Genomic DNA, 26,905 nt, shown 5'->3' on the forward strand with positions numbered 1-26,905 from the left:
AGGAGGGATCTTGCCTGCTCTTTAGAGGTTGGGACACACTCTTCTTAGTACCAGAAGGGCAGAACTATGCCTCTGTGGCCACTTATTGCAGAATGGAATTGGAGTAAACTGAGGGCTCTTTCACACATGCTAGAGAAATGACTTTGGCCCTAGGAGAAGCGGGGGTTGCAGGGGATTGGCCTGAGAAACTTGCCTTTTCACTGGATTGTCCTCTAGAGTTTTTCCTTGCAGATTTGTCAGAATGAGCCTCCAGGCCCCATCCAGACTCCTGGAGCTGGCAGGGCAGAGCCTGCTGAGGAACCAGTTCTTGACCATCTTCACCCTGCACGAGCTGCCCAGGGAGGTCTTCCCTCCGATGTTCATGGAGGCCTTCAGCATGAGATGTTGTGAGGCCCTGAAGCTGATGGTGTAGGCCTGGTCCTTCCTCCACCTCCCTCTGGGATCCCTGATGAAGACACCTCATCTGGAGACCTTGCAAGCTGTGCTGAAGGGACTTGATACACTGCTGGCCCAGAAGGTTTGCCTCAGGTGAAGTGATTCAGGTGGCCTGGTGGGAAGGGTCCAGGCATCCAGGGAAGGGACAGCTGGCTCAGGAGGAGTGGTGGGGTTGGGGAGCTAGGGTGGCTCAGAGGCTTCTGATGGTGCCCATGAGAGGCCTTGACCATTGCCCAGATCCTCTGGGAAAGGACTGCTCACCATACAGGGTCCACTGAGGAAACAGGAACCTGCTTTCTCCCAGTGGAACGTAAAGGTTCTAGAAGTGAGAACCAGGCAGAACCCAAGGGGGAGCGGGATGGAGAAGAGACAGAAGGAGGAGCACTGAGGACAGGAGCAGCTGATTGATGTCCTGGATGTGGAGTGAAAGTTCAGGTCAGGGGTGGATCCTTGCCTACATTCCGAGCTTTTCCCCTATGTTACTCACAGGAGGTGGAAACTTCAAGTGCTGGATTTGCGGGATGTTGATGGGAATTTCTGGACCATATGGTCTGGAGCCAGGGCCCTCTCCTGCTCCCCAGAGGCCATGAGTAAAAGGCAGACAGTGGAGGACTGTCCAAGGATGGGAGAGTGCCAGCCCTTGAAGGTGTTCATAGACCTCTGCCTAAAGAAAAGTACACTGGATGAATGCCTGAGCTACCTCTGTGGGTGGATCCACTACAGAAGAGGCCTAGTGCACCTGTGCTGTAATAAGGTGCAGAATTACTCAATGCCCACTTCAAGTTTCAGAAATTTATTGAAAAGGGTATACCCAGACAGTATCTAGGAGTTGGAAGTTAGGAGAAAGTGCTCTCTGAATAAAACAGGAAAGTTTGCCCCTTACCTGAGCCAGATGAGCAATCTTCGCAAACTCTTTTTAGCCTTCGGTTATGACGATGAATTATATGTAAGCGGCCAACAGCAGTTCGTTCCTGACTTGGACTGTCCATTCCTCTGCCTGTCCTACCCTCAGATGCTTTATATAAGAAAGGTCAATAATATCAAAGACCTGGAGCACCTGCTCAGGTAAGAAAGGATGGTGAGCTTTCTCTGCAGACCACACCACAGACTTTTGTTCTTTTTCACAGTAAACGCTAGTGGGCATCTACTGTGTGCCAGCCACTGGTGATGTCACAGGGAATGGGACGCTAGAATGTCAACTCATTATGCTGTTCAGTGCTCTATATCCTGAAGTGGGTATCACAAGCCCGCTCAAATAAGGGCAGAGGGATGGCCTGGGGCAGATGCTACAGAGAGAGACATGCAGGGAGCTAGTTAGTCAGGGGTTCAGATCTAGGGAAGGTGCATTTGTGAATTCCTTTTTAGGAAGTGCGTTTGAAGTTAATATGATGAAACTTACTCTTCATATAGAGGAGAGTATGAAAGAAGGGAAAGTGCATCAAACCTGCGTGTTTCACAGCAGAAGCTCTGTCCTCACAGCTTAGTAAACACCAATGATCCTGTCTCTAATTCTCTGTCTGTAAAAGGTTCTTTTGGACCCCAGGAAAAGTAGTTGACATGAGAAAAGCGTGCTTCTTGGACAGAGGTGAGGGAGTAGGCAGGAGAGTGGTATAAAGTGATAGGTGGTTTGCAGACGCGGGCATGTCAGGGAACCTTTGCAGGCAGGTGGCCCTAGCTGATGTCCCTAGACCTTGCTCAGTTGAGTTCTTTGTGCACATCTCCCACTGGGCTCCTCTGTCCCAGAGATGAGGTTGTCTGCTGAAAGATGAAGTAAAGAGGCTTTAAAGATTTTGTGGCCTTGAACCAATCACACAAGCAAGGCTGAAAGGACTGAGCCTAAAATAGAGCTGCCCCTGAATGATCTGAGTCTTCATCAGGCAGCACCTTGCACACAGACCATCATCTGATGATGGGAACAAACTTGTGTTTGGGTGAAAGAGGCTTCCCCATTGCAGTTACTATAACACCTGTGTGGTAGTAAGGTGCAGAATTACTCAATGCCCACTTCAGGTTTACCATTGAGATTATTTCCCACCCCTCTCCTCTAACTGGCACCATTGCCCATAACTAACTTCTTGCTCTCCCCAGGTACCTCAAGAACCCCTTGGGGGCCTTTATATTCAGTGATGCTTACCTAGCTGATCGGGAATTGGAGTGTCTGCGTCAGTACCCAAGCCTCAGTCAGCTAAAGGAGCTGCGTCTGATTCGTATCGTAATGTGGACCACCCATCTTCAGCCCCTTGGAGTTCTGCTGCAGAAAGTTGCTGCTACTCTCGAGACCCTCGTCTTAGAGGACTGTCGGATCCAGGACCCCCAACTCAGGGTCCTCCTGCCTGCCCTGAGCCACTGTTCCCAGCTCACCACCTTCAAGTTTCACGGAAATGAGACATCCACGAATGCCCTAAAAGACCTGCGGTGTCACACAGGCAGGCTGAGCAAGTTAGGCCTGGAGTTGTATCCTGCCCCTCTGGAGACTATTGACAACAGGGGTCATGTCAATTGGGAGATCTTCACCCCAATTCGGGCTGAGCTGATGCGTACACTCAGGGAAATCAGGCAGCCCAAGAGGATCTTCTTTGGTCCTGCCCCTTGCCCTACCTGTGGCTCATGGCCATCTGGGAACGTGCACTTCCATCTTTGCTCCTAGGGAAGGCCTGGTTAGTGGGATGGATAAGCTTTCTTCCGGACACTTGGGAACTAAAATATTGTACATGGGTGCATCTTTTTAAATTTTATTTTATTTTTTATATATTTTATTTTATTTTATTTTTATTTTATTTTATTTTTTGAGACAGAGTCTCACTGTGTCCCTCAGGATGAAGTGCAGTGGCACAATCTCAGCTCACTGCAAGCACCACCTCCTGGGTTCAAGTGATTCTCCTGCCTCAGCCTCCCAAGTAGCTGGTGTTATGGGTGTATGCCCCCACGCCCAGCTAATTTTTGTATTTTTAGTAGAGACAGGGCTTCACGATGTTGGCGAAGGCTGACCTCAAACTCCTGACCTCAAGTGATCTGACCACCTTGGCCTTCCACAGTGCCAGGTTTACAGGTGTGAGCAGCAGGGCCCAGTCAGCCGCTTCTTCAAGGAAGCTCACAGCCACATATTTGAGGCACGTGCTCACTGTGAGTGGAAAAACAAAGGTGACTCAGCCAGGGGCAGGACTGGGTAAAAATGCTGACTTGGCATCAATGAGGCCTTCAGGGACCTGTGTCCTAGACTTAGAAATAGAACCTGAAGTTCTAGAGTGATGCAGGAGTTACCCCTGCAAGGATGGTTATTTAAAAATGTCAAAAATAAATGGAACCTGAATGGAAACTTTCTGGTGTCTTCCATGATTGATCAACCTGTTTTAGACATTTATACATCAGAAGTCTCTAGAAATCTGCCTCCTGGGTTCAAGCAATTCTCCTGCCTCAGCCTCCTGAGTAGCTGGAACTACAAGGAACCACCACCATGCCTGTCTAATTTTTGTATTTTTTGTAGAAAGGGGGGTTTCACCATGTTTACCTGGCTGGTCTTGAACTCCTGACTTCAGGCAAACCATCCGCCTCAGCCTCCCAAAGTGCTCAGATTGTAGACATGAGCCACTGCACCTGGCCTGAAATTCTGATATAAGCATAAAATGTGTAATGTTCAAATCATGGTAACAGGGATAGCCACCATCTCAAGAATTTATCATTTCTTTGTGTTAGCAACATTCCAATTCCATTGTTTTAATTATGTAGAAATTTACTATGAACTATTGTCAACATGATTTGCCCCATTGTGCTACTGAGCCCTGGATCTTATTCCTATCTGTGTTTTTATTCCCATTAACCATCCCCTTCTTATTATCCATTTCCCAGTACCCTTCCTAGCTTCTGATAACAGTCATTTTACTATTTTTAAGTTTTGTGTTTTTAATTCCCAAATATGAGTGAGAAGATGCCATGTTTGTCTTCTGTAGCTGGCTTACTTCACTTAACATAATGCCCTCCAGTTCCATCCATGTTGTTGCAGATGACAGGATTTCATTCATGTTTATGGCTGAATGATATTCTATTGTGTGTATTTACCACATTTTCTTGATCCATTCATCTGTTGATGGACACTTTGTTTGATTCCATATTTTGGCTATTGTGGATAGTGCTGCAATAAATAGGGGAGTGCAGGCTGGGTGCAGTGGTGTATGCCTGTAATCCCAGAATTTTGGGAGGCTGAGGCAGGTGGATTACTTGAGGTCACGAGTTCGAGACCAGCCTGACCAACATGGTAGTGTAGATATCTCCTGGATGTATTTATTTAATTTTGGATATATATCCAGCAGTGGGATTTATGGTTCATATGATAATCCTATTTTTTTTTTTTTTGGAGGAAACTCCATACTGTTTTCCATAGTAGCGGTACTGATTTATATAACTACCAATGGTGTACCAGGGTTCTCATTTCTCCATATCCTCCCTAGCATCCATTATTTTCTGTTGGTTTTTTATTTTTATTTGTTCAGAGACAGAGTTTTGCAATGTTGCCCGGGTTGGTTTTGAACTTCAGGCCTCAAGAGATCCTCCCACCTCAGCCTCTCAAAGTGCTGAGATTATAGATGTGAGTTACTGCACCTGACCTACTGAGTAAATTAGAATCCTCGCAGGAGGCTGTGACTCTGGGTTACCTGGTTTTTATCAGTTGACACACAAGTATTAGGACCTGAGAAGCCTAAAAATGAATGACTACAGCAGGCTGGAAAAAGCCTGAGGAAAGTATTATCATCCCCTCAAAAGCTACTCTCAGGGATGACCCGAAAGATGCAGTAATCCCCACTGCCTTCCCATGAAAGATTGACTGGTCCATTGTTATGGAGCGCAGTGGTGTGATCATAGCTCACTGCAGCCTCAACCTCCTGGGCTCAAGCAATCCTCCCACCTCAGCCTCCTGAGCAGCTGAGATCACAGATGCCCACTACCATAGCTGGCTAAATTTTTGTATTTTTATAGAGATGGGGCCTCACTCTGTTGGCTAGGCTGGTCTCTAACTCCTGGCTCAAGCAATCCTCCTGACTCGGGCTCCATAAGTGCTGGGATTAGTCTTGAGTCACCACACTTGGCCAACTGGTTTATTATTGAATCATGTGAACAGAAGACAGATGTGTCAGTTTTTGATTCCAAGTCTAGAATGATAATTTCCTTTGTAAAACATTCTGGTCTTATAATAATAGCTAGGGAGTATTTCCTGCTAGAATTTGAAGGGCTCGGACAACTTTACTCATTAATGGACTTCGACCACAGCTTGGTGACCTGATTGAAAAACATAAGAAGTTTCCAGGCCAGGCACAGTGGCTCACACCTGTAGTCCCAGCACTTTGGGAGGCCGAGGTGGGCAGATCATGAGGTCAGGAGTTCGAGAGCAGCCTGGTCAACATAGTGAAACTCCATCTCTACTAAAAATACAAAAATTAGCCAGGCGTGGTGGCACACACCTGAAGTTCCAGCAACTTGGGAGGCTGAGGCAGGAGAATCACTTGAACTCGGGAGGCAGAGGTTGCAGTGAGCCAAGATCATGCTACTGCACTCCAGCCTGGGTGACAGAGGGCAACTCCATCTCAAAAAAAAAAAAAAAAAAAAACAGAGTTACTATGATATGGCTGAATTGGTCACCATAGGTGAACATTTTAATAGAGTTCTAGAACATAAAAGTATCCAATATTGAAAGAAAAGAATGCAAAGGATAATAAAGTGTTTGCAGCTAAAACATCTGAAGGGACAAGAGCAAGGGGAGCTGCCTTTACTATTAAAACTCAAATTCAGTTCGTTGTAAACAGGGAAACCCTGCTCAAGTTGCCTGTCACCTTTGAAACAGTCAGGCCATTGGAATGAAAATTGTCCACCTTTGCACCAGGTCTCTATTGGACTGAACCATTTTGTCCCAGACATTGTTCACATTAGAGGACATTTCTTTCTTTCTTTTTTATTTTTCTTTTCTTTCTTTTTCTTTTTTTTTTTTTTTTTTTTTGAGATGGAGTTTTGCTCTTGTTGTCCAGGCTGGAGTGCAATGGCATGATCTCAGCTCACTGCAAACTCCACCTCCCCAGTTCAAGTGATTCTCCTGCCTCAGCCTCCCAAGTAGCTGGGATTACAGTCATGCGCCACCACAGCCAGCTAATTTTGTATTTTTAGTAGAGACAGGGTTTCTCCATGTTGGTCAGGCTGGTCTCAAACTCCCAACCTCAGGTTATCCCCCTGCCTCGGCCTCCCAAAGTGCTGGGATTACAGGCACGAGCCCCTGCACCTGGCTAGAGGACATTTCTGATGTCTCCATATTGATGGAATTTAAAATAACACTCTGGTAAATTGTTTTTTATAATACCCTTAAATAAAAATGGAGAAGCTGAGATCCAGATCAATGCAGACTTAGGTACAGAGTTGGTGGATACCAGGGCTGCCATATCCAGTTTACACCCCAACCCAATATATCTGCAAATCCCTTGGAGTAAGGAAAATATTTCTGAGGAGGGGTTTCAAATGAAGTTCAGAAAATTCCTGTGTTTGAAGCAGTCCAAATGACATTTGGACCATTTTTAGGAAAGTATGCCTTTTTACCAAGTGACAACACAGGGTTGAGATTTGCTTTCTAAGTTAAGGTGATGCGTAAAGCTTTCTTTGGAGGGAGAGAAAACACTAGAGCTTCCTGACCTTCCTTAACCTGAACTGCTTGGTTCCCTAGAAGCAGAAATTGATCATATTGGAACCCAAACTCATACCAACCTTGACCTTCATGAAGTACTCAAGTGTTTCTGCTCTTCTTCCTCATGTGATATAGAGGTATTAAAAGTGATGAGTTTAGGCCGGGCATGGAGGTTCATGCCTGAAATCCCAGCACTTTCAGAGGCTGAGGTGGGAGGATCACCTGAGGTCAGGACTTCCAGACCAGCCTGGCTAACATGGTGAAACTCTCTGTCTTCTAAAAATACAAAAATTAGCTGTGCATGGTGGCTTGCACCTGTAATTCCAGCTAACTGAGAGGTTGAGGCAGGAGAATCACTTGAACCGGGAGGCTGAGGTTGTAGTGAGCCAAGATTGCACCACTGCACTCCAGCTTGGAAAACAAGAATGAAACTCCATCTAAAAAAAAATTAATAAATAAATACATTATAAATAAATAAATGCTTTAAAGAAAAAGAAATAAACTTTACCTACAAGTTTCATATGCAATTGAATAACTGTTAAATTTTGATGCTGACCGGCCAGGCATGGTGGCTCATGCCTGTATTCCCAGCACTTTGGGAGGCTGAGGTGGGCAGATCACTAGGTCAGGAGACCGAGACCATCCTAGCTAACACGGTGAAACTCCGTCTCTACTAAAAATACAAAAAATTAGCTGGGCGTAGTGGCATGCACCTGTAGTGCCAGCTACTCAGGAGGCTGAGGCAGGAGAATCTCTTAAACTGGGGGGGCAGAGGTTGCAGTGAGCCGAGATCATGCCACTGCACTCCAGCCTGTTAACAGAGTGAGACTCTGTCTCAAAATAAATAAATTAGTTAATTAATTAATTAATTAAAATGTTGTGATGTGAGCCAACATTTTTCAACTTGTAGACCAATGTCTTACAAAATCCTTTTCTTGTCACCTTTAAATCTCCATCTCAAATGCTAAACTCTGCATAACTCTACCACTTTGTTGCCGTTTTCTGATGACAGAGAAGACCATACATGTGTGTGTGGCATCAGAACTACTGACTCCTATTGATGTTTAAGACATTCCATTACACAAACCTGGATCATACTTTCTGTTGATAGATCTTATGCCAAAAATGTAGGAGAAAAATGCCGAGCAGGAAATGCTATCACTTCTGAAGATGAACTCATAGAGATGGAAGTTCTTTCAGAATTTATCTTTCCAGCTTTTTGTTGGTTGGTTGGTTGGTTGGTTGGTTGGTTGGTTGGTTGGTTGGTTTCGAGTTGGAGTCTCGCTCTGTCATGAGGTTGGAATGCAGTGGCACGATCTTGGCTCACTGCAACCTCCTCCTCCCAGGTTCAAGTGTCCTCCAGCCTCAGCCTCTGGAGTAGTTAGGACTACGGGCAGGTGCCACCATGCCCAGCTAATTTTGGTGTTTTTAGTAGAGACAGGGTTTAACCATATTGACTAGGATGGTCTCGATCTTTTGACCTCGTGATCTGCCTGCCTCGGCCTCCTAAAGTGCTGGGATTACAGGCATTAGCCACCACCACACCTGGCCTTTTTTTTTATTGAGACGGAGTCTCACTTTGTTGCCCCGGCTGGAGTGCAGTGGTGAGATCTCAGCTCCCTGCAACCTCCGACTCCCTAGTTCAAGTGATTCTCCTGTCTCAGCCTCCTGAGGAGCTGGGATTACAGGCCTGCACCACCTTGCCTGGCTAATTTTTGTATTTTTAGTAGAGATGGGGTTTCACCATGTTGGCCAAGATGGTCTCCATCTTCTGACCTCGTGATCTGCCCGCCTTGGCATCCCAGAGTGCTGGATTACAGGCGTAAGCCACAGCACCCAACCTATTTTTCCTGTTTTAAAAGCTGATTAATTCCTTTGTGTTTATTTTAGAGTTTATATCAGAACAATTTACAGTAATATACACCCCTACTAGAGCTTGTCATATAGTCAAAGACAAAGTAGTTAATACTTTTACAAATAGTAGATAAGCCTTAAAAAATGGCCAGGCATGGTGGCAGGCACCTGTAATCCCAGGTACTCAGGAGGCTGAGGCAAGAGAATCACTCGAACCCAGGAGGTGGAGGTTACAGTGAATCAAGATCACGTCATTGCACACCAGCCCGGTGACAGAGCGAGAGTCCATCTCCAAAAAAAAAAAATAATTAATTATAACAGCATGTCCATTCACTCTCCAAAGTGTCCAGGACTGGACAATTAATTGTGAGGCCCTCTTCTGTAGCACCATACAGTATAGCATATATGTGGACTAAAATAAATACACAATCAAAATGCAAGCATATATTCTATATACTTTCCATATACTTATATTCTATAAGGTCACATGCATATTCAAGGCTAGGTCAAAGAGTAGATTGTTTATGGAATGTTATGGAGTAGAGGCTGTTTATGGAAAAGTGAGTGGAAGTGAATCATGGTAATAAAAGGAAATAGATATAGATATATATATGAATAGACAGACACACACACATCTAGCTGTAAGAGGAATGTCATGGACCAACGGTGACAGTGAGCCATGTAAAAAGTCTACAATTCTTGTGATTGTGTGTCCGTTTTCAGGATGCATTGTAGCTTACCCTTTTAGAAAGGCTGATGCCACAGTCATAGCAAATAAATGATTATAACAAGTGTTTCCTTTCTGGGGCATCTCTGGATAAATCTCCCATGGTACAAGAACTCAATTTACTAGGCAAGTGATCACACAGGTAAAATTTTACAGATTCAATGGCACTACCATTAACTTCATTATCCTTGGTATTCTACAAAGCTTGAGTGAACAAATGGTATCTTGAAACTAAAATTAGCTAAACTAACAAAGAAAACTCGATTATTATTATTAATTTTTTTTGAGACAGAGTCTCTGTTTCTCAGGCTGGAGTACAGTGGTGCTATCTCAGCTCACAGCAATATCCACCTCCCAGGTTCAAGCAATTCTCCTGCCTCAGCCTCCTGAGTACCTGGGATTACAGGCGCATGCCACCACACCCAGCTAATTTTTGTATTTTTAGCAGAAATTGGATTTCACCATGCTGGCCAGGTTGGTCTTGAACCCCTGACCTCGTGATCTGCCCCCCTCAGCCTCCTAAAGTGCTGGGACTACTGGTGTGAGCCACCACACCCAGCCTAATTTTTTTTTTCTTTTCTCAAAAGATGGTGTCATAGTATGGGTTCTATGCACTTAGGAGAGTGAGCCCATCGTTCAGTAACAATATGACTCAGTACAGCAAGAACTTGATGCAGTATTTCAAAGATTATTTCCAGTAGGTGAAGGAGGCTTTCAGTGATGCTTAGACCTTCATGCCCTAGCATTTGGAGAATGCATCCTTTAGAAATGACACCAAGGGAAATCTGCCCCTGAGCAGCATTGGATGGGACCATACCAGGTGACTTAAAATTAAGGGTACCCAAGGAAAAGCCTTCCTTAGAAGCAGATGTCACCACATGGTAGACAGCTTTTCCAAGACAATGGAACAAGACTCCATTTGATCTTCTTCCATTGACTGAGACTTGGCTTTGTTTTGTATTAACACAAAATGCTCAAATCTATATTTTATTTTATTAAGTACTTTCACCACTCAAAGCAAACACTTTCTAAGGTCTCCTGTTCAAAATGTAGCCACTCTCATTAACCAAAGCAATTGCTGGCTATGGAGTCATTTAGATGAAAGGGAAGGATCACAAATAATAGTAGAACCTGCTCTCATACACAGTTGGGTAGCAATTGAGGATGCTAACTTCATGATAAGGTTTGTTATCCTTCCTTTGGTAGGTTGGTTAATATTCATAATTAAGTGACTTGGCACTGAGAAGAAGCTATAGGTGCACATGGGTGGCCTATGACTATTATTGATTTCATTACTGGTAATTTATCTCTATGCATAGAAAACGTTAGTGGAACTCTTTTCAAAAAACCAGCTCCGGGATTCATTAATATTTTGAAGGGTTTTTTGTGTCTCTATTTCCCTCAGCTCTGCTCTGATCTTAGTTATTTCTTGCCTTCTGCTAACTTTTGAATGTGTTTGCTCTTGCTTCTCTAGTTCTTTTAATTGTGATGTTAGGGTGTCAATTTTAGATCTTTCCTGCTCTCTCTTGTGGGCATTTAGTGCTATAAATTTCCCTCTACACACTGCTTGGAGTGTGTCCTAGAGATTCTGTTATGTTGTGTCTTTGTTCTAGTTGGTTTCAAAGAATATCTTTATTTCTGCCTTCATTTCATTATGTACCCAGTAGTCATTCAGGAGCAGCTTGTTCAGCTTCCATGTAGTTGAGTGGTTTTGATAGACTGCTAGCAAGACTAATAAAGAAGAAAACAGAGAAGAATCAAACAGATGCAATAAAAAATTATAAAGGGGATATCACCACTGATCCCACAGAAATACAAACAACCATCAGAGAATACTATAAACACCTCTACACAAATAAACTACAAAATCTAGAAGAAATGGATAAATTCCTCAACAGATACACCCTCCCAAGACTAAACCAGGAAGAAGTTGAAACTCTGAATAGACCAATAACAGGCTCTGAAATTGAGGCAATCATTAATAGCTTACCAACCAAAAAAAAGTCCAGGACCAGATGGATTCACAGCCAAATTCTACCAGAGGTACAAGGAGGAGCTGGTACCATTCCTTCTGAAACTATTCCAATCAATAGAAAAAGAGGGAATCCTCCCTAACTCATTTTATGAGGCCAGCATCATCCTGATACCAAAGCCTGGCAGAGACACAACAAAAAAAGAGAATTTTAGACCAATATCCCTGATTAACATCGATGCCAAAAGACTCAATAAAATACTGCCAGACCGAATCCAGCAGCACATCAAAAAGCTTATCCACCATGATCAAGTGAGCTTCATCCCTGGAATGCAAGGCTGGTTCAACATACGCAAATCAATAAACATAATCCAGCATATAAACAGAACCAATGACCGAAACCATATGATTATCTCAATAGATGCAGAAAAGGCCTTTGACAAAATTCAACAACCTTCATGCTAAAAACTCTCAATAAATTAGGTATTGATGGGATGTATCTCAAAATAATAAGAGCTATCTATGACAAACCCACAGCCAATATCATACTGAATGGACAAAAACTGGAAGCATTCCCTTTGAAAACTGGCACAAGACAGGGATGCCCTCTCTCACCACTCCTATTCAACATAGTGTTGGAAGTTCTGGCCGGAGCAATCAGGCAGGAGAAGGAAATAAAGGGTATTCAATTAGGAAAAGAGGAAGTCAAATTGTCCCTGTTTGCAGACCACATGATTGTATATCTAGAAAACCCCATTGTCTCAGCCCAAAATCTCCTTAAGCTGATAAGCAACTTCAGCAAAGTCTCAGGATACAAAATCAATATGCGAAACTCACAAGCATTCTTATACACCAACAACAGACAAACAGAGAGCCAAATCATGAGTGAACTCCCATTCACAATTGCTTCAAAGAGAATAAAATACCTAGGAATCCAACTTACAAGGGACGTGAAGGAACTCTTCAAGGAGAACTACAAACCACTGCTCAATGAAATAAAAGAGGATACAAACAAATGGAAGAACACTCCATGCTCATGGGTAGGAAGAATCATTATCATGAAAATGGCCATACTGCCCAAGGTAATTTATAGATTCAATGCCATCCCCATCAAGCTACCAATGACTTTCTTCACAGAATTGGAAAAAACTACTTGAAAGTTCATATGGAACCAAAAAAGAGCCCACATTGCCAAGTCAATCCTAAGCCAAAAGAACAAAGCTGGAGGCATCACACTACCTGACTTCAAACTATATTACAAGGCTACAGTAATCAAAACAGCATGGTACTAGTACCAAAACAGAGATATAGACTAATGGAACAGAACAGAGGCCTCAGAAATAATGCTGCATATCTACAACCATCTGATCTTTGACAAATCTGACAAAAACAAGAAATGGGGAAATGATTCCCTATTTAATAAATGATGCTGGGAAAACTGGCTAGCCATATGTAGAAAGCTGAAACTGGATCCCTTCCTTACACCTTATACAAAAATTAATTCAAGATGGATTAAAGACTTATATGTTAGACCTAAAACCATAAAAACCCTAGAAGAAAACCTAGGCAATACCATTCAGGACATAGGCATGGGCAAGGACTTCATGTCTAAAACACCAAAAGCAATGGCAACAAAAGCCAAAATTGACAAATGGGATCGAATTAAACTAAAGAGCTTCTGCACAGAAAAAGAAACTACCATCAGAGTGAACAGGCAACCTACAGAATGGGAGAAAATTTTTGCAATCTACTCATCTGACAAAGGGCTAATATCCAGAATCTACAATGAACTCAAACAAATTTACAAGAAAAAAGCAAACAACCCCATCAAAAAGTGGGTGAAGGATATGAACAGACACTTCTCAAAAGAAGACATTTATGCAGCCAAAAGACACAGAAAATATCCTCATCATCACTGGCCATTAGAGAAATGCAAATCAAAACCACAATGAGATACCATCTCACACCAGTTAGAATGGCGATCATTAAAAAGTCAGGAAACAACGGGTGCTGGAGAGGATGTGGAGAAATAGAAACACTTTTACACTGTTGGTGGGACTGTAAACTAGTTCAACCATTGTGGAAGTCAGTGTGGCAATTCCCCAGGGATCTAGAACTAGAAATAACATTTGACCCAGCAATCCCATTACTGGGTATATACCCAAAGGATTATAAATCTTGCTGCTATAAAGACACATGCACACTTAGGTTTATTGTGACACTATTCACAATAGCAAAGACTTGGAACCAACCCAAATATCCAACAATGATAGACTGGATTAAGAAAATGTGGCACATATACACCGTGGAATACTATGCAGCCATAAAAAAAGATGAGTTCATGTCTTTTGTAGGGACATGGATGAAGCTGGAAACCATCATTCTCAGCAAACTATCGCAAGAACAAAAAACCAAACACTGCATGTTCTCACTCATAGGTGGGAACTGAGCAATGAGAACACATGGACACAGGAAGGGGAACATCACACACAGGGGCCTGTTGCAGGGTGGGGGGAGGGGGGAGGGATAGCATTTGGGGATATACCTAATGCTAAATGATGAGTTAATGGGTGCAGCACACCAACATGGCACATGTATACATATGTAACTAACCTGCACGTTGTGCACATGTACCCTAAAACTTAAAGTATAATTTTAAAAATTTGCAAATCAGAAAAAAAAAGAGAAAACATTAGTGGAACTCACTCTAATCTAGGTAGTGTCCCAGACTCCCCCTAGAATTAAACTCTTTGGTTTGACATGCATTGTGAAGACTGGAATACTATAGGTATCGACCTAGAAATAGAATCAGAACATGACCATTTTACCCTCTGCCATATAATCAGAGAAACTTACTGAAACTAGACATTGGTTCATTGGAAGCTCTAGAGGCAAATAGAATGTGTCTATAGCTCTACTATATGAAATAAATAATAGTTTCATTCATTGGATGCATCAATACTCAGGACATATTTGGAGAGGAACCTATTCATTCTTCAATGGAGATGGCAAGCAGGGATTACTTTATAAAACTCATAGAAAAATTTTTTCTTCCCACCCCAATTCAAACGATTACCATGCAACCTGGTGTCAATAGAAGTTAAGGCTGTTGAGGCAGAAATAATAAAGTAAAACTTCATTGGAAGCTGAATGTGAGGATCGACCTGGAAGACACACACAAAATGGGTGTGTTCCAAAGTCTGTTACAAGTTGGAATGCTTTTATAAGAAACGTTAAAAGAAGGGAATGGGACTCCTCCTATCAGTTTTTTTTTTTTTAATTTTCTTTGTTTTATTGACCTGGCAAGGCTCAAATAGAGTTGAGTTTTTGCTTTTGTTTTTGTTTTTTCCAATGGAAGGTACAATACAGAGGTTACAATCATTGACTTTAGATGACAACATAACAGGCTAAAACATTTTACTTGCAAGACAACCAGCAAAACTTCATGATCAGAATCAAATCAGTGTCCTTCTCACTGTCACTGGGTGAAGCCTTCATCAGTACTTGAAGAGTCTCAAGCACTCATGAACTTATGATCAGATTCGTTACCCAGGGATAGGGTGTAACCCAATAATAAGACCTTCCACAGGTAGTTAATTTGGAAGTCTGTCCAATGTGACCTGCAGGTTTTTACTGGCAATATGCAGGTGCAGATACGTCAAAGAGTAACCATGACCTTCATATCACCCCCAGCTGTTGAGAAATGGGATCCTTTTGACACTTTCTCTCCATCAAACCAGGTTACTCATCTTGTGTGGTGTTGCAGGAAGTCAGGGACCCCGAACGGAGGAACTGGCTGAAGCCATGGCAGAAGAACATAAACTGTGAAGATTTCATGGACATTTATTACTTCCCCAAATTAATACTTTTATAATTTCTTATGTTTATCTTTACTGCAATCTCTGAACATAAATTGTGAAGATTTCATGGACATTTATCACTTCTCCAATCAATACCCTTATAATTTCCTATGCCTGTCTTTACTTTAATCTCTTAAGCTGAAAGAATATGTCAAATGAAAAAAGTTAATGTTTCACAATGCTTAAATTGTTGTCTGCAGGGCAGTTAAAGAGAACTGTAATCTAAGGTCTACATGATTTTGGGACAGTAGGCAGCCAGCAACCATGAGGAAGCAGGTCAGAAAGCAAGCTGACCTCCTGATGAATGCTGAATGCGCTGCAAGCTTGGTTTATTTTGGTTTCTCCCCCTCCCTTCCTCACTGATTAAATTTATAATGTTTATAGGTATGGTTTCAATTTCCTGCAGAAAACCCTTAACCTAAGCCCCGAGACCATTCACGCCCTGAGTAGCACCTCTCTTCCACAAGCACAAGCATATAATCTACTACCTTAGGTGATATAAAACCTAGATAGACCATTTGACACATGAAGATTTTATTCTGATTTTGTAGGGATGACACCTCTGTTTTTATAAAGCTTTTTTAAACTATAAAGCATTTTTATAATGTTGATGTGGCCAAAGATCTCCCAACAACACTACTTTCAGATTTTAATTTTCTGTCTAATATCCATCACAGATCAAACCCTTCCGTGCCTCACACTCAGGACTATGAAGGTCACATAGTAGTAAAATTCCATCAGTGTTTGTGGAGTTCATGAATGAATGAATTCTTTTTTTTTTTTTTTTTTTTTTTTGACAGAGTCTCCCTCTGTCACCCAGAGTGGAGTGCAATGGCGCAATTTTGGCTCACAGCAACCATTGCCTCCTGGGTTCAAGCTATTCTCCTGCCTCAGCCTCCCGAGTAGCTGATTTATAGGCACCCGCCATCAAGCCCAGCTAATTTTTGTATTTTTTGTAAAGATAAGGTTTCACCTTGTTGGCCTGGCTGGTCTTTAACTCCTGACCTCAGGTGATCTACCCGCCTTGCCCTCCCAACGTCCTGGGATTACAGGCAAGAGCCGCCTTGCCCAGCCTTGAATGAATGAATTCTTGACTTCCACCCTATCCCTAACAGTGTCAATTTTTTGATTCATGAATTTTGTGTGGATATCTGATATGAATGGATATCTAATTCCTTCCATTAATCCGTGGAGAGCCAAAAACCCAATCAGGATTAACTGGGTGAGCTTCAGAAATGCAACCAGATATCACTTTTTGACTGGAAGCTAGCAGTGGATACATAGACGGGCATGGGTGGGAGTTGTGATTAGAAAGGTCAATAAAACTTCTGAAGACCCACAGGAGAGACCCAAAGTCTTCAAGCCTGGAATTCCTGCTTGGTTCTTCCTGAAGTCTGAGCACCCTGCAAACTGAGTCCATATCTGGTAAGTCCCTAATTTCTGGAAGGACACTCCCAACTGACCTACAGTCAGCCAGTCTGGGATGGTGACAGTGCAGACTAAGATGGCACAGAGTTATATCCTGTTTTGTTTTGTTTTCTTATATGAACAATTTGCAGCTTTGAATTTTTTCCTCTAAATCAGTTTTGTCTTAATTTCAACAAATTGGATTGTGCTTTGCTTTTATGTCATTTCATAATTCTTGATGGGAGCAGTGACTTACGCCTATAACCCCAACACTTTGGGGAGCCAAGGTGGGAGGATGATTTGAGCCCAGGGGTTTGAGACCAACCTGGGCAACATGGCAAAAATGCATCTCTACAAAATATTTTCTTGAGGGGGGGATGGTGTCTCGCTCTATTGCCAAGGCTGGAGTGCAGTGGCATGATCTCAACTCACTGCAAACTCCACCTCCCAGGCTCAAGCAATTCTCATGCCTCAGCTTCCTGAGTAGCTGGTATTACATCCCTCTGCCACCATGCCTGACCAATTTTTGTATTTTTAGTAGAGGTGGGGTTTCACCATGCTGGCCAGATTGGTCTCAAACTCCTGACCTCAAGTGATCCACCTGCCTCGGTCTCCCAAAGTGCTGGAATTATAGCCATGAGCCAATGGTGGTCAGCCTCTACAAACTTTTTTTTTTTAATTAGCCGGGCATGGTGACATGCATCTGTATTCCCAGTTATTTGGGTGGCTGAGGTGGGAGAATCACTTGAGCCCAGAAGATTGAGGCTGCAGTGAGCCTTGCTCACACCACTGCTGTACTCCAGCCTGGGCAACAGAGTGAGACCCTGCTAAAAAAAAAAATCTTAACCAAAGAAGATATTTGACCTTAATTTTAAACCAATCACATCCTCATTGTAACTCTTCCACCTGAATGGAGACATGGGGGTAGGGGTGCATGCTTGTAATCCCAGCTATGTGGAAGGCTGAAGCATGAGAACCACTTGAACCTGGGAGGCAGAAGTTATAGGGAGCCGAGATGGCACCACTGCACTCCAGCCTGCGCAACGAACTGAGACTCAGCTCCCCCGACACCAAAAAAAAAATTGAATTATAACACCCAGCTGATCATTGGATTCATGAAGATTTCTACTGTTTTCTTAGGGACTGTCATGTCTGTCCCTGTGAAACTGTTTTAACTCTGAAATATTTTGATAAATTAGATGTGGCCAAGGATCCCTCAACAAAGATACTTTCAAGTTTTTTCTTTCTGTCTAATGTCAGGAAGAGATTCAACCCTTCCCTATCTCACACTCAGGATTATGAAGGACACATATTAGTAAAACTCCAAGTTTGTGGAGTAAATCAGTGAATGAGTCCTGGACTTTCACCCTGTCCCTAATTCTTTCACTTTGATGGATGAATATCTAATTCGATCAGTTAATCTGGAAGAAAGCCAAAAATCCAGTCAGGATTAACTGGGTGGAGCTTAAGAAGTGTAATCCAATGTAGTTCTCTCTCTCTCTCTCTTTCTCTCTCTTTCTTTCTCTCTCTCTCTCTCTCTCTTGAATCGAGCCTATTTCCCAGGCTGGAGTGCAGTGGTATAATGTCGGCTCAGTGCAACTTCTGCCTCCTGGGTTCAAGGGATCCTCCTGCTCAGCCTCCTTAGTAGCTTGGACTACAGGTGGAGACCACTGCACTGGGCTTATTTTTGTAATTTTAGTAGAGGTAGTGTTTCACCATGTTGGCCAGGCTGGTCTTGAACCCCTGACCTCAGATAATTCACCTTCCTCCACCTCCCAAAGTGCTGGGATTACAGGTGTGAGTCACCACGCCCAGCCAAAGTGGTTCATTTTTAATATGTGTAAAAGGCGTGTATTGGAAACATCTGTGTCGTGCAAATGATGTATAACACTGTCACGTAGCTTTCAAAGCTTCTCACTGAAATTTTCAATAATGAGGCCAGGCAGAGGCTCACGCCTGTAATCCCAGCACTTTGGGAGGCCAAGGTGGGTGGATTGCTTGAGTCTAGGAGTTCAAGACCAGCCTGGACAACATGGTGCAACCCACTGCTGTTACAAAAGTCAAAAAATAAAAGATTAGCTGGGTGTGGTGATGCATAACTGTGGTCCCAGCTACTTGGGAGGCTGAGGTGGAAGAATCCTTTGAGCCTGAGAGGACAAGGCTGCAATGAGCCGAGATCCCACCACTGCACTCCAGGCTGGGTGACAGAGCAAGACTCTGTCAGAAAGAGAGAGAGGGAGAGAGAGAGACAGGGAGAGAGAGAGAGAAAGAAGGGAGGGAGAGAAGGAAAGATAGAAGGGAGAGAGAGGGAAAGGAAAGAAAGAAAGAAAGAAAGAAAGAAAGAAAGAAAGAAAGAAAGAAAGAAAGAAAGAAAGAAAGAAAGGAAAAGAAAAGAAAAGAAAAGAAAAGAAAGAGAGAGAGAGCAGGCAGAGAGAGAAAGAAGGAAAGAAGAAAGAGAGAGAAAGAGAAAGAAAGCTTAAATAATGAAAAGAAAACAAATAGAACCCGTTCTAGGGATGCCCCGTGAATGTTCCCAACCAGCTTATTTGTAGGAACTGAGAATGTGGGCATGTAGGCTTGTAACACTCCCATTCCCATTGTTTTAGAATTAGATATTTCCCCCAACAGTGGGAGGGGTTAGCTTTCAGGTTCCTCCACACTCACTACTCACTGGATGAGCACTGGATAGAAAGGAAGGGCTAGTGGTGGCCCTGCCTCCTCACTGCTTGGGAGATGCTCATGCTGATGCAGCAGAGGCAGAAGGCTGGCTTAATGGCCACTGAGTACAGAGTAGAATTGGAGTAAACTGAGGGCTCTTTCACCATTGCCAGAGCAGTGACTTTGGCCCTGGGAGAAGATGAGATTGTATGGGCTTGGCCTGAGAGTGATGCCTTTTCTCTGGATTTGTCCTGTGGAACTTTTCCTTGCAGATTCATGAAGATGAGCATCCGGACTCCACCCAGACTACTGGAGCTGGTGGGGCAGAGCCTGCTGAGGCACCAGGCCTTGGCTATCTCCACCCAGGAGGAGTTGCCCACGGAACTTTTCCCCTCCCCCCTGTTCATGGAGGCCTTCAGCAGGAGATGCACTGCTTACCCAGGGTGTTTGTCTCAGGTGAGGTGGCCCAGGTGGGCTAGTGGGGAGGGCCCAGGTGTCCGGAGAAGGAAAAGCTCAGTCATGAGGACTGGGGAGGCCCAAGGGGGGATGGTGGTGGTGAGGAAGCTCAGAGAGGCCTTGGCCATTCCCCAGCTACTCAGGGAAAGGACTGCTCACCACGCAGGGTCCATGGAGGTAACAGGAACCTCACCTCTAGTGGCACTGAAAGGCACCACGAAAAGTGAGAACCGAGCTGGGCATGGTGGCTCACAACGTAATCCCAGCACTTTACGAGGCCGAGGCAGGTGGATCACCTTAGGTCAGGAGTTCGAGACCAGCCTGTCCAACATGGTGAAACCCCAACTATACTAAAAATACAAAAATTAGCTGGGCATGGTGGCAGGTGCCTGTAATCCCAGCTACTTGCGAGATTGAAGCAGGAGAATCATTTGAACCGGGAAGGTGGAGGTTATAGTGAGCCAAGATCATACCACTGCCCTCCAGCCTGGGTGACAGATGGAGATTTCATCTCAAAAAAAAAAAAAAAAAAAAGTGGAAATGGGCAGGATCGAAGGGGAAAACAGGGTGGGGAAAAGTCAGAGAGACAGAAAAAAGACAAGGAGGAGAGCAGCTACTATCCAGGATGTGGAGTTTAAGTTCAGAAGAGAGTCCTTAAATTCTCAGCCTTGCCTCTATTTTCCCACAGGAGGTGGAAACTTCAAGTGCTGGATTTACAAGATGTCTGTGAAAACTTCTGGATGGTTTGGTCTGAAGCTATGGCCCATGAGTTCTTCCCCAATGCCATGAGGAACAGAAAATTGGTGCAGGACTGTCCAAGGATGAGAGGACAGCAGCCCTTGACTGTGTTCATAGAACTTTGGCTCAAGAACAGGACTCTGGATGAATACCTCACCTGCCTCCTTCTGTGGGTCAAGCAGAGGAAAGATTTACTACACCTGTGCTGTAAGAAGCTGAAAATTTTGGGAATGCCCTTCCACAACATCAGAAGCATCCTGAAAATGGTGAACCTAGACTGTATCCAGGAGGTGGAAGTGAATCGCAAGTGGATACTGCCCATCCTGACACAGTTTACCCCATACCTGGGCCACATGAGGAATCTTCAGAAGCTTGTTCTCTCCCACATGGATGTCTCTCGCTACGTTTCCCCAGAGCAGAAGAAGATTGTTACCCAGTTCACCACTCAGTTCCTCAAGCTGCGCTGCCTCCAAAAGTTTTATATGAACTCTGTTTCTTTCCTCGAAGGCCACCTGGACCAGCTGCTCAGGTGAGGGAGGGTGGTGAGCTTTCTCTGCAGACCACAGCAGAGCCTGTTACACTAAACGCTAGTGGGCATCTACTGTGAGCCAGCCTATGAGGATGAAACAGTGAAGGGGACACTAGAATGTCCATGCATTGTCCTGTTGGTGGCCCTGTCCTGAAATGGGTATCACGCAACCATCGCAATAGAGGCAGAGGGATCAGCTAGGGGAGATGCTATAGAGAGGCTGCCATGCTAGGAAGCTAGCTACTGGGGGGTTCAGATCTAGTGAGGGTGCCTTTCTGAATTCTTCCTGAGGACGTGTGTCTAAGTTAAGATGATGAAAAATACACCAGGGGCGGTGGCTCATGCCTGTAATCCTAGCACTTTGAGAGTCTGAGGCAAGAGGATAACTTGAGCCTAGGAGTTTAAGACCAGTCTGGGTAACATCCCAAGACGCCTGTCAAAAATGAACAAATAAAAAATAAAAACAAACAAGATCATTTTTTTTTTTTTTGAGACAGAGTTTCATTTTTATCACCCAGGCTGGAGTGCAGTGGCACTATCTTGGCTCACTGCAACCTCTGCCTCCCTGGTTCAAGCGATTCTCCAGCCTCATCCTCCTGAGTGCCTGGGATTACAGGCGTGGGCCACCACACCTGGCTAATTTTTGTATTTTAAGTGGAGACAGGGTTTCACCATGTTAGCCAGGCTATTCTCGAACTCTTGACCTCAGGTGATCCACTGCCTCAGCCTCCCAAAGTGCTGGGATTATAGGCATGAGCCATCGTGCCCAGCCAGCAAGATAATTTTTAAGAAGATGATGGGAAGTAGGAAAGTGAAGTGGGCACTCAAGAGGGGAATGCTCAGCAAACCTCCACATTTCAGAATATAAGCTTTGAGCCCCACAGCTTGGTGAACACGAGTGATCCCATCTCTAATTCTCTGTCTTAATAGGTTGTTTTGAGCTCCAGCAAAATTTAATTACCTAGGAAATGCATGATTCTGAAACAGGGTCAGGGAGCAGGCACAAAGAATGGTGAAAGTGCTAGATGGTTTGCTGATGATACAGGTGTGTCAGGGACGCCTGCAGCCCACCCACCCCAGCTGATGTTGCAGGATCCTGTCTGGGTTTGTCCTTTATGCCTGCATCTCCATTGGGCTCCTGTGATCCAGAGATGTGGTTTTCTGCCTGACAGATGAGGAAAGGGAGCTTTAAGGATTCTGTGAACTTGATCCATTGCTGTAAATGACGCTGAAAAGACTCAGCCTCAAATGGAATTTTTTTTCTTTTCTCTTTTTTTTTTCTTTTTTGATACAGAGTCTTGCTCTGTCACCCAGGCTGGAGTGCAGTGGCGTGATCTCTGCTCACTGCAACTTCCACCTCCTGGGTTCAAGTGATTGTCCTGCCTCAGCCTCCCAAGTAGCTGGAATTGCAGGTGTCCACCACCACAACTGGCTAATTTTTGTATTTTTAGTAGAGACGGGGTTTTGGCAGGATCACCAGGCTGGTCTCAAACTCCTGACCTCAAGTAATCTGCCCGTCTCAGCCTCCCAAAGTTCTGGGATTACAGGTGTGAGTTACTGCACCAGGCCTAAAGTGGAATTGACCTCAGTGGCAAAGCTCTTCATCACGCAGCATCCTAAGTGTTGACCATCAGACAATCAGAATGAACCTGGGCTTGGGCAAAATGGTCTTTGTCCTTCACCTTGAAGTCATTCCCCACCACCCTCCACTCACCCCTATGATTCCCCAGGACTAGCTTCTTGCTCTATCTCCTCAGCTATCTGAAGACCCCGTTAAAGATCCTAGCAATAACTAACTGTGTGCTTTTGGAATCAGACTTGAGGCATCTGTCCCAGTGCCCAAGTGTCAGTCAACTAAAGACCCTGGACCTGAGGGGCATCAGACTGGCCAATTTCAGTCTTGTGCCTCTCCAAGTTCTGCTAGAAAAAGTTGCAGCCACCCTTGAGTACCTGGACTTAGATGACTGTGGCATTGTAGACTCCCAAGTCAACGCCATTCTGCCTGCCCTGAACCGCTGCTTTGAGCTCACCACCTTCAGCTTCTGTGGAAATCCCATCTCCATGGCCACCCTGGAGAACCTGCTGTGCCACACAATCAGACTCAACAACATATGCCTGGAGCTGCATCCTGCCCCACGGGAGAGTTATGATGCTGATGGTACTCTCTGCTGGAGCAGATTTGCCCAACTTAGGGCTGAGCTGATGGGGAGAGTGAGGGACTTCAGGCATCCCAAGAGGATCTTGTTCTGTACTGACTACTGCTCTCACTGTGGCAACAGATCATTTTATGACCTGGAGGTAGATCAATGCTGTTGTTGAATACCTGCCTATTTGGGTGGATATATCAAGTGCTTTCTTCTGGACACTTGGAAACTAAAACCTGGCTACATCCTAAAGGGAGCACAGAAACCATCATTTCAGACATTGGTTCTGAAAGTGGGAAAGGAAAGGTAATCAAGGAGGGGCTGCACTTGGGGGAAATGTTGACGTGGATTCAATGGGACTTTGGGGACCTGTGTTCTATATAGTCCAAAATGGGAATCTGAATGTCTAGAGTGGAATTCGGGCTTCAGAACACATGAGGGAGTTCCCCTTGCATGGAAGGTTGTAAAGAAACAGTCAGAAATAAAGGGAAACTGAATGGAAACTGTTTCCCTTTATTATCAAATAACCTGTTTTCCAGTTTAAGCCTCAGGAATCTTCAGTTATTAATGGAAAATAAAAGGCACTGAGTTGTCCAATCAATAAGATGCAACCCCAGAAAACCAAGACATTTAAATGAAATTTGGTTATTTTTAACGATTTCCTCTCATTCTTTTTTTTTTTTTTTTTGAGACAGAGTTTCACTCTTGTTGCCCAGGCCAGAGTGTGGAGTGCAATGGCAACATCTCAGCTCACTGTAACCTCCACCTCCAGGATTTAAGTGATTCTCCTGCCTCAGCCTCCCAAGTGGCTGGGATTATGGGCGTGTGCCACCATGCCCAGCTAATTTTTGTATTTTTGGTAGAGACAGGGTTTCATCACTATGTTGGTCAGGCTGGTCTCAAACTCCTGACCTCAGGTGATCCACCCACCTTGGCCTACCAAAGGGCTGGGGTTACAGGTGTAAGCCACTGCATCCAGCTCTTTTTTGTTTGTTTTTTAAAGATCTCACTCTGTAACCCAGGCTACAGTGCAGTATCACAATCATAGCTCACTGCAGCCTCAATTTCCGGGATTCAAGCGATCCTACCACCTCAGACTCCTGAGTAGCTAGGACTACAGGTGTTGAGCCACTACGCCTGGATACTTTTTTAAGTAGAGACAAGGTCTCGCTATCTTGCCTGGGCTGCTCTGGAACTCCTGAGCTCAAGTTATTCTCCTGCCTTGGCCTCCCAAAATGCAGGGAGTATAGGTATGGGCCACCACTCAGCCTCCTCCAGTTCTTCACTTCTCTTTAGACATCTGTTACCTCCTTGATAGTTTCTGTGGCTGTTCAGTGGGTTAATACACATTAGGTGGACACCCAGGGCCTGGAACATTAGTGGGCAAGAACAGTGAGCCAATCCACACGGAAAGCACCTTCTTCTCAGGGTGTTTCACCGCTAGCCAGATGCTGAGACCCTGCCCACTCCTTGTGAGTCTCCACATAGTTCCGGAAGTCTTAGTTGGTGGACGTCAGCTTCACTGCACAAGGAGCCACTCTCTTCCCATTGCCCTGGAAGGGGATGTCCATATTGTGTATTAGCTTGAGCCTCTGGGTGGCACCAACCCTTGCTTGTTCCCGTGATGACCAGCAGCCCTTCTTGAATTAAACTCTTTGTAGCCAGTAAAGACAGCCACATTCCTTTAAGTAAAATACTAAAACAATACAGGCATGTAACACTGCGTAAATATTTCAATCTATTTTTTTATCATATATTTTAGACTCTTAGCTATTAAGTATATGTGGGTAAATGACTTAGAATAGTTTCTTTTTTTATTATTATTATTATACTTTAAGTTTTAGGGTACATGTGCACAATGTGCAGGTTAGTTGCATATGTATACATGTGCCATGCTGGTGTGCTGCACCCATTAACTCGTCATTTAGCATTAGGTGTATCTCCTAAAGCTATCCCTCCCCCCTCCCCCCACCCCACAACAGTCCCCAGAGTGTGATGTTCCCCTTCCTGTGTCCATGTGTTCTCATTGTTCAATTCCCACCTATGAGTGAGAATATGTGGTGTTTGGCTTTTTGTTCTTGCAATAGTTTACTGAGAATGATGATTTCCAATTTCATCCATGTCCCTACAAAGGACATGAACTCATCATTTTTTATGGCTGCATAGTATTCCATGGTGTATATGTGCCACATTTTCTTAATCCAGTCTATCATTGTTGGACATTTGGGTTGGTTCCAAGTCTTTGCTATTGTGAATAGTCAATCTCACATTTAAAACATTACATCTGTTTGGGGAGTTAGGTCAGATCAATGAGAGATTTTCTCATAACACCTCCCCTCTCTCCCTGTCAAGGAAGAGACTAGTGCAGCGTGTTTTGGAATCTCACATCATCCAAGGGTGAAGAACGATCAAGTGCCTGTGGTTGATGAGTGACCTTCCCTGTGCTGAGGAAGCCTGCATGAAGGGCACCCAAGTGAAGGATTCTGCTGAGGATTCAGGGGCTGGTGTTGCTGTCAGGGATCTTAGCCAAGAGTCAGGTTCCCTGCAAAATGAGGATGATGATGTCCACCAGCTTATGGAACCCTGGTAGGATCCAATAAGACGGTCCATGTTTAGGGCTTGGCATGGGGACTGGCACACAGTAAGATCAATACATCTTGTTCTTTTTTCTCTTCTCAGCAGAAGTCCCAGCATTTTTCATCTTTCAATCTCACCTCCTATTCCTGATAACAGGGAGGCAACAAGAACCCAGGGCATGCAATGGGGCTCAGCTTCCTCAAGTCGCCACAAATTTCATCATGATTCCCCCAAACAACAGAGCTGCAGGAGCCAGCAGGGGGCAGGGTGGGCATTTCTGGACTGGATTCATTCCTAATAAGATCAAAATTTCCAATCCTTAGGTCTCAACTGCTATCTGCTGGTAGATCAGACCAGATGGTGTAATTTAGTGTTGCAAGGATTACATTTTACTGTATCTTTTAAAATTTACTATTATGAGCCAGGCATGGTGGCTCATGCCTGTAATCCCAACACTTTGGGAGGCTGAGGCATGCGGATCACCCGAGGTCAGGAGTTCGAGACCAGCCTGGCCAACATGGAGATACCCTGTCTCTACTAAAGATACAAAAAAATCAGCCGGGAGTGATGGCATATGCCTGTAATTCCAGCTACTCAGGTGGCTGAGGTAGGAGAATCGCTTGAACCCAGGAGGTAGAGGTTGTGGTGAGCCAAGATCGTGCCATTGCACTCCAGCCTGGGCAACAGGAGCGAAACTCCTTCTAAAAAAAAAAAAGTACTATTACGGCCGGGCGCGGTGGCTCACGCCTATAATCCCAGCACTTTGGGAGGCCAAGGCAGGTGGATCACGAAGTCAGGAGTTTGAGACCAGCCTGATCAACATGGTCAAAGCCTGTCTCTACTAAAAATGCAAAAATTAGCCAGGCATAGTGGGCGCACGCCTATAATCC

At 44.3% G+C, this 26,905-nt stretch overlaps 2 protein-coding genes across 3 annotated transcripts; both read left to right on the forward strand.

Annotated features, from left to right (window-relative positions):
* Positions 1–241: 241 nt before the first annotated feature.
* LOC741911 (PRAME family member 17) lies at positions 242–3,144 on the forward strand. The gene is given in 3 exon segments (XM_024355192.2): positions 242–528; positions 925–1,500; positions 2,524–3,144. Coding segments are annotated over 3 exon segments (1,422 nt in total). The 3' UTR covers positions 3,083–3,144.
* Positions 3,145–19,847: 16,703 nt separating this feature from the next.
* On the forward strand, positions 19,848–23,613 carry LOC745735 (PRAME family member 15-like). Of its 2 annotated transcripts, none has more exons than XM_063789307.1 (3): positions 19,848–20,064; positions 20,679–21,294; positions 23,052–23,613. In XM_063789307.1, exons 1-3 carry the CDS (start codon positions 19,848–19,850, stop codon positions 23,611–23,613), a joined length of 1,395 nt encoding a protein of 464 aa, XP_063645377.1. The 2 variants fall into 2 exon arrangements, with proteins under 2 accessions (XP_063645377.1, XP_063645374.1); XM_063789304.1 differs by having other exon boundaries at positions 19,854–20,064; positions 20,667–21,294.
* Positions 23,614–26,905: the final 3,292 nt, after the last annotated feature.

This window comes from Pan troglodytes, chromosome 1 (assembly GCF_028858775.2).
Source record: "Pan troglodytes isolate AG18354 chromosome 1, NHGRI_mPanTro3-v2.0_pri, whole genome shotgun sequence".
Classification (NCBI taxonomy): Eukaryota; Metazoa; Chordata; class Mammalia; order Primates; family Hominidae; genus Pan; species Pan troglodytes.